The sequence below is a fragment of the Amblyomma mixtum genome, chromosome 4, assembly GCF_055824585.1.
Source record: "Amblyomma mixtum isolate Tamu chromosome 4, ASM5582458v1, whole genome shotgun sequence".
Taxonomy (NCBI): domain Eukaryota; kingdom Metazoa; phylum Arthropoda; class Arachnida; order Ixodida; family Ixodidae; genus Amblyomma; species Amblyomma mixtum.
The window spans coordinates 38,631,343-38,643,598 of NC_143015.1; the positions used below are offsets into that span (position 1 = coordinate 38,631,343).

Here is a 12,256-nt window from a genome sequence, read left to right on the forward strand (position 1 = left end):
CAGTCTTTTATGCTCTTTATGTTCTATATAAATTAGCAAATTGTTCACCACCGAAGGTGACTGCACGCCGTTATTTGTAATCGTATTTCTCTGTTATCGCAAACGATCTCAAAGTGAACTGTTTCTTCGTCACCCTGTAAGAGGGTTTCTGCACGCAAAAGTTTTTCTATGAGGGCAGCTTAGAGAGCACGGCGGCCTTCTCAATCCACAGAAGTGCTGATCCCCGAGGAAGGTTTCTTCACTATAGGAAAGGGAACTTTCACAAGCGATCACAGCGAATCAAAAAATCCTAGTGATTATCAGATCACGCCCTTGAAAAAACGTTCCCGCAGTAATATATCTTTCTTTTTTTCGCGTGCTTTTTCTCTCCCCTATAAAGAGACCGTCAACTACCTGAACAAGCCACCCACGAACTCTTCGCTGATCTGCACCGTGGCGTGCAGCAAGCCCATTGTTGCGCCAAGAGACGGCGTGTGCGACTTCATGCTGTTCGACTCGCTCTACTTGCCGTGCGGCGGCGAGCTGGCAGCACGGTCGCTCTCGACGAGCCTGGCAAGCTTCGTGGCACTGGCGGCGGCAAGCTGGAACACGCAGTACGGCTGTTCTGTCGACACCCTGTAAGACTGCGCTCGCTGTTTCTCTCTCAAGCGCCTAACAGCCACCGAGACAAACAACCGCGTCCGATGAGCGAAAATCAATCGCCATGCCTAGGGATAAGCCTCATAGCAGTGCTTCCCTCAAGAATTGGTTGCTACTAATGTCCCCTTTCCTAGTTCACGCAGACTCCTTGTTTTGCATGTTATTTACCGAGTGTTGCGAATCGCAGCAATAGGGAAAGAAGACGTAATGCACACAGGAGGTACGCTCAGGAGAGGTGAGGTGTCTGCGACTACACTGGGAGATAGAAAACACATTCGGACGTACAAGCAAGCAGTTGTGTAGCCACCCAGTACGCAATAATTACAGTTTACGGCTGGAGTCCCCATTAACCTCACATGGGTAATACCGTGGAAAGGCAGCTCAGGGTCGTGCCGCGAAAGGCCATTTCACCTTACTACTGTAAACGGAAAAACAACACCAGTCAAAGAAGACGAGGGACCAGAAGAGCGTACGCACAACAACGACTGGACTAACAACTGAAGTTTATTAGAAAATACATAGTCCGAGCAAGGCCAGCAGACATGCGCAACAGCATCATCGCAAATCACTGAGCATAAGAGACAAAAGACAAGAAATCTCATCTATCGTGAACGACCTAAAAAGGCAAATTCTTTTTCGAGTAACCGCATCGAGGTTGTGCTAACACAATCATGGCCTGACAAACCGATATGATATGCTTCCAAGATTTCCCGCTCCTGTTTTGCCTTGCCTCTGCCAAGAATCGTGACATTGCTGAGCAAAGGATAGCAGCCACATTCATTGCAATGGCGAGGCAAGTTTGCACCGCCATCGGACCCCAGGGTCCTCGCCATTGTTGTGCCTCGCCATTGCAATGAATGTGGCTGCTATCCTTTGCTCAGCAATGTCACGATTCTTGGCAGAGGTAAGGCAAAACAGGAGCGGGAAATCTTGGAAGCATATCATATCGGTTTGTCAGGCCATGATTGTGTTAGCACAACCTCGATGCGGTTACTCGAAAAAGAATTTGCCTTTTTAGGTCGTTCACGATAGATGAGATTTCTTGTCTCTTGTGCTCAGTGATTTGTGATGATGTTGTTGCGCATGCTCTGCTGGCCTTGCTCGGACTATGTATTTTCTAATAAACTTCAGTTGTTAGTCCAGTCGTTGTGGTGTGAACACTCTTCTTGTCCCTCGTTTTGTGTGACTGGTTTTTTTTCCGTTTACAATGTACCAACTGGCCAGCATTTCAATATTTCTACCTTACTACTCTCATAAAAGCAGCATCAGAGAGTGAAACCTCGATTACATGCGCCAGCACTCGTTTCCCATCATGCAGCACCTCTTTTTTGTTTAATTCGTAGGTTACCTCACACTTTCCTAGCGCTCGATAAAATTATTCCACGTGCACACCGTATTTCCAGGCATAACCGCTCTTCACCCAGAGCACGCCCTTGACAAAAAAATCTCAGCAGCCGTTTTCTAGCAGTCTGCACTCAACTAGGGCGACGTTCCCGCCTAATAGACTGCAATTTCTAAACCAATATTCTTAAAACCCAATAATAAGTTAGGTTAGTAGAGTCACTGGAAAACCTATCCAGTGACTCTGCAAGGAAGCCCGTCATTGCTCTCCCCGCGGCAACTTCTGTCCGTCGCTTGAGCTGCTGGCGCCATCTAGTAAAGAACTGCTTGTGGTTGTACTTTAAGAAAGAATGAATAATTGGATGCATAGCAAGAGCGGGAATGTTTAGGCTGCGTAACTTCTGTTGCTCTGCAGACAAGGTTGTCGCGTAGCTTAGCACTCGCTAAGGCAACGGGTAGCGAGAGGATTCCTAACAGAGCAGGGAGCCACGATAAGTGGAAAGAGCAGCGGTGTGGACTGTTGTCTCCTTTGGCTGCAGCAATATTCCAGCCTCTCAAGGCCCTTCGTCAAGCGCAAAAAAATGGCTGTGGCTTAGCTTGGTTAAGCCCGGTAATTGCGAAAGCAATATCCGTAGCTACGCCATGGTTCAGCTGGTAGTGTAGCTGGTGGCGGTGCTGTGGTTAGACTTGTGGTGATGCATCGGTTATACAATCCAATCCAATCCAATGTAATCTAATCCGATCCAATCCAATCTAATCCAATGCAATGCTGAAGTGGTCGTGTGTAGATTACCGTTATCCCGGTGTGTGATGAAGAGCGCTGAAAGGCGCGCCGTGCGCGGCGGGCGCAGGAGTTAGGCAGCAGCCACCACGCGCGGCCTCGCCTCGCGACGGCACAAGTTGAAGCCCTGCTCTTGCAGCGGTGACGGACGGACGGACGGACGGACGGATGGATGGATGGACGGACGGATGGATGGATGGATGGACGGAAGGACGGAAGGACGGACGGACGGACGGACGGACGGACGGACGGACGGACGGACGGGTGGGTGGGTGGGTGGGTGGATGGGTGGATGGATGGATGGATGGATGGATGGATGGATGGATGGATGGATGGATGGATGGATGGATGGATGGATGGATGGATGGATGGATGGATGGATGGATGGATGGATGGATGGATGGATGGATGGATGGATGGATGGATGGATGGATGGATGGATGGGAGCGCCCCCTTTGAAACTGGGTGGTGGCACTCCGGCACACCGGGGTGGTGGCACACCGTGACGTCACACCGCTAGGCGCGCCGCGCGCGGCGGGCGCAGGAGTTAGGCAGCAGCTACCAAGCACGGCCTCGCCTCGCGACGGCACAAGTAGGGCCCATGGTTTTTGCGGCAGATGGTATGACGTCATAGCAGAGGTCAAGCTAAAGGTCAATGGTAGCTACCGTGGCCTCGCCACGCGAGGAGATGAAAGTGAGAGTAGTATTGCTTTCGCAATAAAAGTTTTGCAAACTTCAGGTGCCATTGGCGGTGCCCTCCCTTCGAGAATGATGCACGCCTGAGAATGCAAAATCAGATCGGGGGGTCTTATATTACGTTATATTATATTATGTTGCTTTCCTCTTGTGCTTCAGGCCCTCTGCTACTGATCATGATCAACTCTGATAACGGTGCACTTCGGCCGAATTGATTGCCGGCTCTCAACCCTGACGTCAGAGGCCATAAAGTTTCTAATGTTACCTAGAGGAAAAGCTGGTGCCACAGTCTAAGCGAGTCTCTTAAGGAACACTTCAACCAGCGCGGGAATGCCAGGAAGACTAGATTTCATGTTTGGCTTGGCTATTTTTAGGCCGAAAACGCGGATTGTACCTTAATATTGGCAGTCGTGCCGCGAGGCTCGCCTCTGTGCGCAGATTAGGTTATTTCTGTATTGTGTCACTTCTTCAATAGATTTAACGCAAGTAGTAGTTAGGTGTCGGCCCGGTATTAAAAGATGAACAGCATTTGATCCAGGTTTGCCTAAAAAAGGCGTACTTTTACGGCTGAATCCACGTTTTATGACCTAAAATAGCCAAGGCAAGTCAGGAACGTAGTCTTCCCGACATTCCTGCGCCTCTCCGTGGTGAATGAAGTGTATCGCCGCCATCTTTCCCTCTAGTTATACTCTATGATGATAGCTATCCGCTGTTGATGAGAGAGGCGAAGGATAAGCAAGGGTAACAAAAACTTTGAAAAATGTAGCCCCGGGTTCTTTCTTTACGCCACGAAATCTAAAACTGCGTTGATTGTAACATTTCAAGTACGTCTCCTGATGCATATCTCTTCTGTATGTGTCATAGTCTTGAAAATGGACACATCTTATAGGTTGTAATCACTTTTTATTCTTTGTGGCACCTGTGTGCTGCTGTCAGAAATGATATCTCGGCATGTGCCATGCCATGTGCAAACTTGGGATTACTTAGTGCTTGAATAAGAAAAAAAAAAGCCCGTTATTCTGGTCTGTTTTCAAGGATGTATGTTGGCGCAAACATGCCACGACGCTGCAACATGTGTCCTTCCGCCAGCACTCTTTCCTTTGTTAAACCGAGAGCTGGTTCGTGGAAGCCCCATTTATATCGTGCGTGGTAAAAACCCTTCTTCGTATATGCTAGTTCTGTTGCCGCAAGTGAATATTAAGTACACGTGTGAAGAATGTCTTTGCACAGTTACGCCCCGGTGGGAAATAGCTGTGGAAGGGTCCTTTTAAGAGCACCCGTAGCGGCGTGCGAAATAAGGTCGGCCAAGCGTTTGGCAAATATGTTGACTCAACTAACAATGGTTTTAAATTACTTCTAGCTATTCTAAGGGGCTATATGCCTTTTTTGCCCCACGGCGAAGGAAAATTAATTCGAGGCGCGAGTGAGCGGGGTTTAATTGTAGCGGCTTTGCCATGAAGCAGCCTCGTGAACTAAAAGTACAAGTGCACTCCGGGAACGCAAGCTTTACTCTGATAGACATGAAAACTCTTGGAGCAAGCGCGCAGGCCTCCGGCGCGGCATGCGGCTTGTATAAATGGAGGAAGGCGAGTCCACATTCACTGGAAGTGAGCTGAGGACAGATTAAAGCAACCAAAAGCTGTTAATCACAGGCTGATGTTATTAATTGGGCTAGTTGGTTATTGCATCGAGACTTAGTAACTAGTGCGAATAGACGCGGACAGCAGGAGGGGACTGGTGTGTGTCCCGTCGTTATTGTCTTGTCTACGTATATTTGCATTAAATCTCGATTGACAGGCACAAACAAGATAAACGTCAAAGGAGCAAACAATTTTAATACCAATTTGAAGAAGACGGGTATTGTTGCCGAGAAGCTAAGAAAATGTACTGGAGCCAAATTACACCAGTAATCGCTTAAATGCTGCCAACTAATAAACTTTTTTTTATGGTTTTGAAGCCTTAACGTCCTAAAGCGACTCAGGCTATGAGGGACGCCGTACTGAAGGGCTCCAGAAATTTTGACCACCTGGGGTTCTTTAGCGTGCACTGACATCGCACAGTACGCGGGCCTTTAGAATTTTGCCTCATAGAAATTCGACCGCAGCGGCCAGGATCGAACCAGCGTCTTTCGAGTCATCAGTCGAGCGCCATAACCACTGAGCCACCGCGGCGGCAAGTAATAAACGAAAAAACCGAGCTCCGAAAAATTGCAGATGGGAGCAGCGGCAGTATAAAATTATCCCAGTGCAGGTTTGCGGAGGGTCTAAATTTTTTTGGGGTAAAAAAAAAAGCTTGAAATCGTGTGTACTCAATCCCTCCTGAACTCTTGCGCATTCAAAGCTTGGAGGAGTGGTCACAACGTACTCCAAGAGAAACTACATTCAACAGAAATGATGAGTTGTGGACCGATTAGCCTGCTATCAATCGCCTACAAGGCATCCAAAGGATCACGTTCCGACAAACTCGGACAAATGTCGGGTTTCGGTCGAGCGCCAAAGCACGCTGGTAATCTACAATTTACGAACATTACGGCACGATGCATGTTGTCAGAATTCATGCTCTGGTGTTTCTTGACCAGGAACCCTATCATAGCTGCAATCAAGAGGGGGAGTTGAAATCGGTCGGACAAGCAGTGCAGAGGTCAAAAAAACGCCACTCTTACAAAGTTACGTAATAAATCCAAAGTGATTGCAAAGATGGTTACTGTTAATGAAGAATTCTCCGGATGCACCGGATCAGAAAATCATGCATGGCTCGGAGGAGGGCAGAATAAGAGGATTATTATGGCAGAAGATCTCATCCTGAAGTTAAAGCTAATTTCCTAACGATGACGATGATGCTGCTTAAGAAGATGTGGGGTGTTTTTGCACTCTCGTTTCAATTTGTGTTGTAGGATTAGCTCAGCCTCTACAGAGAGGAGAGGATCGACTTCGTCAGTGGAGAAGGAAGGTCTGAGGCCTTATTTAATGACAGGCAGAATACTAAGCATTAGCGAACGTGGTGCTCAGTTTTGTCAAGGAGAGGTTAACTGCGATAAATAGCTCAAAAAAACAGTCTGGATTGTCAGAACGAGTCACAAACAAGGTGGTGAAAGTATGCGTGCTTAGTTTCTCCGTGCTTGCCGTATTTATAGGACCATAGGCACCAAATTTTATCGCGTATTTTCTTTCAAATGGTGATTTAGACACTAGAATACATGGATCACCGCGTGGGTTTTGGCTACAACCGATAAATAATTTATAATTCGATTTCTTCTCTAATGCTGTTTCGATGTATAGTTTCGGTGACGTATAGTGGAAGTTTAGATCACGTAATGGACAAGAAAAACAGCAATATAAACGCTGATACGTAGTTTTAACTCACTACAGCACTTAAACCAGCCTGCTTGTTTAGCTAGAATTAAAACAAACGACGTATCATCAGTTACATTGCAGTTTTCTGGGCCTCACGTGACCTAAACATCAACTATGCATCACAGCCATCGTTCGGCTCATGAAACCGAAAGAGCGTTCAAGAAGAAATTCAGTTAGAAATTATTTACCGGTCGTAGGCGATTACCAGTGGGTGCTTCGTGTATACCTATGTTTAGCGCATCGTTTGAAAGAAGAAAACCTGCAAGAAAAACTTGGTGCCTATAGTCCTTTAAGGCTGAGCTCACTTGAGCAGTCTACTCTTGGTTGCAAAGCGGAGCCCACTTCGTTTGTCCCCATTCTACTACTATCCTTATGGGTGCCGCTAGGGTACAATGTATCAGTGCTAAGCTTTTCACAATGCTTGTAGGCAATCTATGGAGAGGCGATAAACAGGTCCAGTGTCTTTTTTTTTTCTTTTTACTATTCATCTCCTGTAACTGTGACGCCTCGCAGCTGTGAAAGAGTGTATTCCTAAATAAATAAATAAGAATAAACAAAGAAGAGGTTTTTAGCCTCCTTTTTTTTCTCAGTACATTGAAACGCATTGGACGATCAGAGAAATTACAACCGACCTATTCTTTTCCAGATTTGCTCTTGGCTTCTCTATCCTTAATATTCACTTTATGTATTCCATAGAAATCTTGTTTTATGCTCAAACCTTTTTCTTGCAATCGATGCATACAGGGCGCTTGAAGACTTCGTCAACGGCCTCAGGAAGACGCAAGCGACACCCTGGGTGGAAGAAAAATTTTTGACAAATAAAGTGTACCACTGGGGAGCCATGAACGTTCACAAGGTGTACCTGGAAGGAAACGCGGCTATGCTCAAGATTGCACTTCAAGCGCTCAAGGTTTGTCTATCTCTCTCTCCCTCTTTTAGTTTGGTTGATGAGCAGTAAACGTGTTTAGGAAACTCACTCACTGATGGGCACGGTCATTTCACAGTCATTCAGTTTGCGTGAACGATGGCTTATTCCAGTCTGCAGCTTATAAATGAATGTCAGTAGAGCTTCCTTTGCGACTAACTGGGATGGACCTGAAAGCGACCACATTATGCATTTTAGCATGACATTCAAGTAAAAGGCGAGCGCTGGGACGCAAAAGCATTTCGCGTTCAGATTATGCCCACAGAAATCTTTCGGGCACCGGAAAGCACATAGCAAGGCTCTCACGAATATTTGGGTCCGCCGTCCATGGTCTTCATAATCAGCATTTCCCTTCGCATCAGAAGACACCCGCCTCCACGAGTCGCAAAGTGACAACGGGAGCCGCAATGTTGTCCATCAGCCATTTCATTATAATGCTCACTGCAGGGCACAGGGGCCAGCGTAATTTGAAACCTATTGTTTATTCTTACTTTGATTTGGTCGTTACGGAAGCCGTGACGAAGTAACACGAGATGGGGAGCAGGTGATAAATCACTAGTCACTGCCTGTCGTGCGGCGGTGCCGCTGGCTACCCTACCGCCGACGCCTACAGTCCCGGCCGAGTCATGGGGACTGTGTTCCCACAAACCGTCCCACAACCACCACACAATTTAACGCGGCAGTGTTTGAGCGGATGTTCCGGCGAAAAGCTGTGAGCGTTGTCACACTAATTCAGGATTGGTCGAGTGGGTGGTGAAGTCACACGAGGACCTCTGCAATGAAACAGTTTAAAACTCGAAGTTAAATTGTGAATATGAGGTCGTGCCAATACTGAAAGGTCATTATGCCGTATTTAAGGATATCAAGTAAATTAATGAGGCCGAAAAAAAATTGGGGCAATTAGTTGGGAATCGAGCTCATCACTAGTTCGTTTTGACTCAGACGCGCTAGCCGTAGGCCAAATCAAACCCGCTTAGCTAGCAAATGCCGTACTTGCAAATACTATTCCGCGATGCAGACAAAAATTCTCACGTCTTCGTATACTGCACTCCACCAGCGCATCAGAATGGCTGGAGATTTACACATACGCGAGGAACTGGCAACCATTCTGGCGGCCGGTCCTGCGAAGCACAAGCCGCCCGCACCAAGGCGCACTGTTCACTGAACAGACTTAGATGAAAGGAAAATAAACTTTGCCACGACTGGGACTCGAACACGCGGCCCGTTGCGGCATAGGCATGTTCGATAACTTTGTTAAAGGGAGTCCTTGAATGTCTGGTGGTGTATCACGGGGTCTATAGCCGGATAAAACATAAGAACGCAGCGGAATTTCCCGTCAGCGGACTCCTTCTAGCCAATGGCGTGAGCCCATTCTCGTGACCCTGCTACGTGATAATGCACGGAGCGCCGCCACAATGGAGAGAGGAGCCTATCCCCGACCATGGAGGGAGGGGACTGTCTACTTTCATCTACCGCTCTCTGCTTTGTCACACTAGCAGGGTCATGAGAATCGGCCGACGCCATTGGCTTGAAGGGGGTCCACTGACACGAAAAAGCCGCTGTGTTCTTAAGTTGAATCCGACTATAGTATGCCTACTCCTGTATGGTAATTAGTGTGTGTGAATAGAAAGGGAGACTAATTATACAAGAAAGTAACAAATGACCATTAACTCTGTCGCGTCATACTCTTAAGGCGGATCATAAGTCTACCCCAAAATTTGTTTCACGCCCGGAGGTTAACGACCACACAACGCGCCAAGGCGTATCAAACGTGGCGTCCTGCTCCGTCATTCGTCATCATTGGTCCGCCACTGCTTTGTGGGCGGGTTTCTCCCCCACTAGGGCGATGTGAGTTCCCAAGGCATTCGTCGCCTTAAAAAGTGGACAATGACAGAGGAGCAAATTAAAAGTTAAGAAATCCTTCCCGAGATGGCGTGACAACGCAGCACAGATTTTCGGCAGCACCTTTTGCTAGGTCAACTTTTGTAAGATACACAATGTGCGAGTTTTTCATTTTTATGGACTACACGGACGCGCTGCGATCTAGTCCGCTGAGAGCACCTCAAGGAACTATCGCTGTATATTGCCGCCTAAACTAACGATCGTGCTGCGTAGAGGTTAAAGCGGCAAAATTAACGGAAGTTGGACTATATTTCAGCATGCTTTCGAGCCGCTTATTCGGAAACTGTGGCGTCACAGAAAACTTGCTGCCAACGCTTCACTAGGCTTGCCGCTATAAATATTGTCACGTTGTAGTGACGGCAGTCCAGTCGTCAGGAAGACACAAGAAAGACTTGCAAACGAAGCTCTTTATTTGGGCTGACTTGCGCCCGCAAAAGAACTGGATCACTCGGTGGCGGCGTAAGCAACAAGCGTGCTCGTCAATCGTTGAACCATAGAGAAAGATATTGGTAAAGAGCGGACACTCCCATAGGGCCCAGCGGCCCATTTGACTGCAGCGCACCAAGCGGGCGGAGTCTCATAACATCCGGTTTCGGTTTCAACGCGCGCAGTTTGAATGGCTGCATGCGCTGCGCCTCGCTGCCTGGGGCGACTTCCGGTTCCGGTTTCAGGGGCGCGCGGTTTGAATGTTAGCATACGCCGCGCCCCCTGCGCCGTTGGCAGCGTATAATTAAATAGATTTCGAGTGCTTTTGACCAGCCATGAACGCAGCTGCATCACAGCCTTTGCCACATATTAGCACTCCACAAAAGACACCAGGGTTTGAGTGAAATGAGAACATTTATTTTGTGCAACATAAACAAAGCCGTGGGATGCGGAAGATGGTTCCTGGCCTCCTGCTCAAGTTGATCCTGTTGCGGCACCACGGCACACAGCAGGTGTTGCCGACGGGTGGCATCACCTGAAAAATTCGCAAGTATGGTCATTCTCAGTCACCTTATATTGTAACTCAGTAAACAGTGAAAAGGTGCGAAAGCGGCGAGGGAACGAAATTACGAGCGGAGTAAACATGTTTTTGCGAAACTCGCGTGCTGAACGTCGTTGCGCAAAGTACAATACACATACCGTACTACACGGCACATACCAATCAGCTTTTTGCAAGCATTTCTACATTCCCCGACGTTATTGTCTACCTTCTAAAACCTAGGTGGACAGCAGAGTACGCGGTTTGTTCGAGAATATTTCGTACAAAGACGGCCACAACACGGACTACGAACCAGAAGTACACAATGTGTTAGGAGCACTGAGAAACACACGGGTGCAACGTATGTTTTAAGAAGCATAGAAAATTAAACTATCGGCGCAACAGTTCCTGGTTTTCAAGCTCTTTAGAGTTTAGAAAGCCCGACGCGTTGCCTTTTTTTGCCGGTTTTCAAAAGCGCATCCCTGTGTTGTCAATGCACGGGCGAAATGTGCGTTTCCACGAGCGCAGATAACGGACTCTTTCACACGTACTACATACATACATACGTACTACAAGAGTAAGGTTTTTGAGCTTTTCGTGCGTCATCTTTTTTTTCCACCAGTCTTGAAAACTACGGTCCCGTACTTGCTGCGCGGGAACGGTCGTCTTCGCCGTTCGCCCACTTTCAAAAAAGTACATTTTAACCTTACACCGACAAATGTCACCCATAAGAAGTTACATATTGTCGGGGGCCATTCAAAAACGTGACGTCCCGAGAAAGCGCGAAACCAAGCAAAACTAACCGCTAGGCACAGCGCGTCGGGCCACAGGCCGTGGGCAGGTTTTTTTTTTGTCTCTACGCACGGACCGGCGAGGCTGCATCATGCAGCATCATTCCTCCCGCCGCTCCCGCCACGGCGTAGCATGACACAGCGTGCGCGCGCCCTTCACAGCTGCGCCGGCGTACTAAGCTAGAGTGCTCGAAATGCAGCGTAATTTTGCATAAAGTGCTTGAAATGTAGCGTACTTTTGCAAAAACAAAACATTCCTTCCTTGACGTTGTCACAAACTGCAAGAATGCCGTGAACAACAGCCGGCTGGCCACAGAGCGAGCGCGCCGCTTCACGAACTGCAGACAGGCAACGGCGGCCGGCGCGGCCGCCTAAATTGCATGCAATACAGCGTACTTCCACAAATAAACATTTCTCACCTTGCCGCCGTCATAAACAGGAGGAGTTCTGCGTCGAAGGGCAAGAGAGACGAAAAAAATTGCGGTCTGCCCGCACGAACAAATACGCCGCACGCTTTCACGCGCACAAAACAGCCCCCACGATGCTCCGTTGTCTGCCACTCGGATGGGTCTGAGCCGCCGCGCCGGCTACCCGCCCGCGCGCGCGCGCGCGTTTAGAGACTGGTGGCGCCATCCTGGAGTTGGAAGATTACCTAGTGGAGGAGGAGGATTGCGCGTCATTTCCTGGGGCCAGATTTCGCCGAGTGTCCGCTCTTTACCAATATCTTTCTCTATGGTCGAACTACGAATGTCCGCCGCTCGCGGCATCGCTCAATTTAAAGCCGGCAAGGAAACTTCCACATAACAGGTCAAGATCATCTACGGTAATCTGGAAAAACCTAGATGCAGCCTTTCATGGCTGCGA

General features: G+C 48.2%; 1 protein-coding gene across 1 annotated transcript in view; it reads left to right on the top strand.

Moving 5' to 3' along the window:
* LOC149346271 (uncharacterized) overlaps positions 1-12,256 on the top strand; it is a 41,783-nt gene that overhangs the window by 12,005 nt on the left and 17,522 nt on the right. Inside the window, exons 6-7 of the mRNA XM_089541275.1 lie at positions 380-617; positions 7,555-7,720. Of these exons, the coding sequence (XP_089397401.1) occupies positions 380-617; positions 7,555-7,720 (404 nt within the window). The remainder of the gene's footprint in view (positions 1-379; positions 618-7,554; positions 7,721-12,256) is intronic.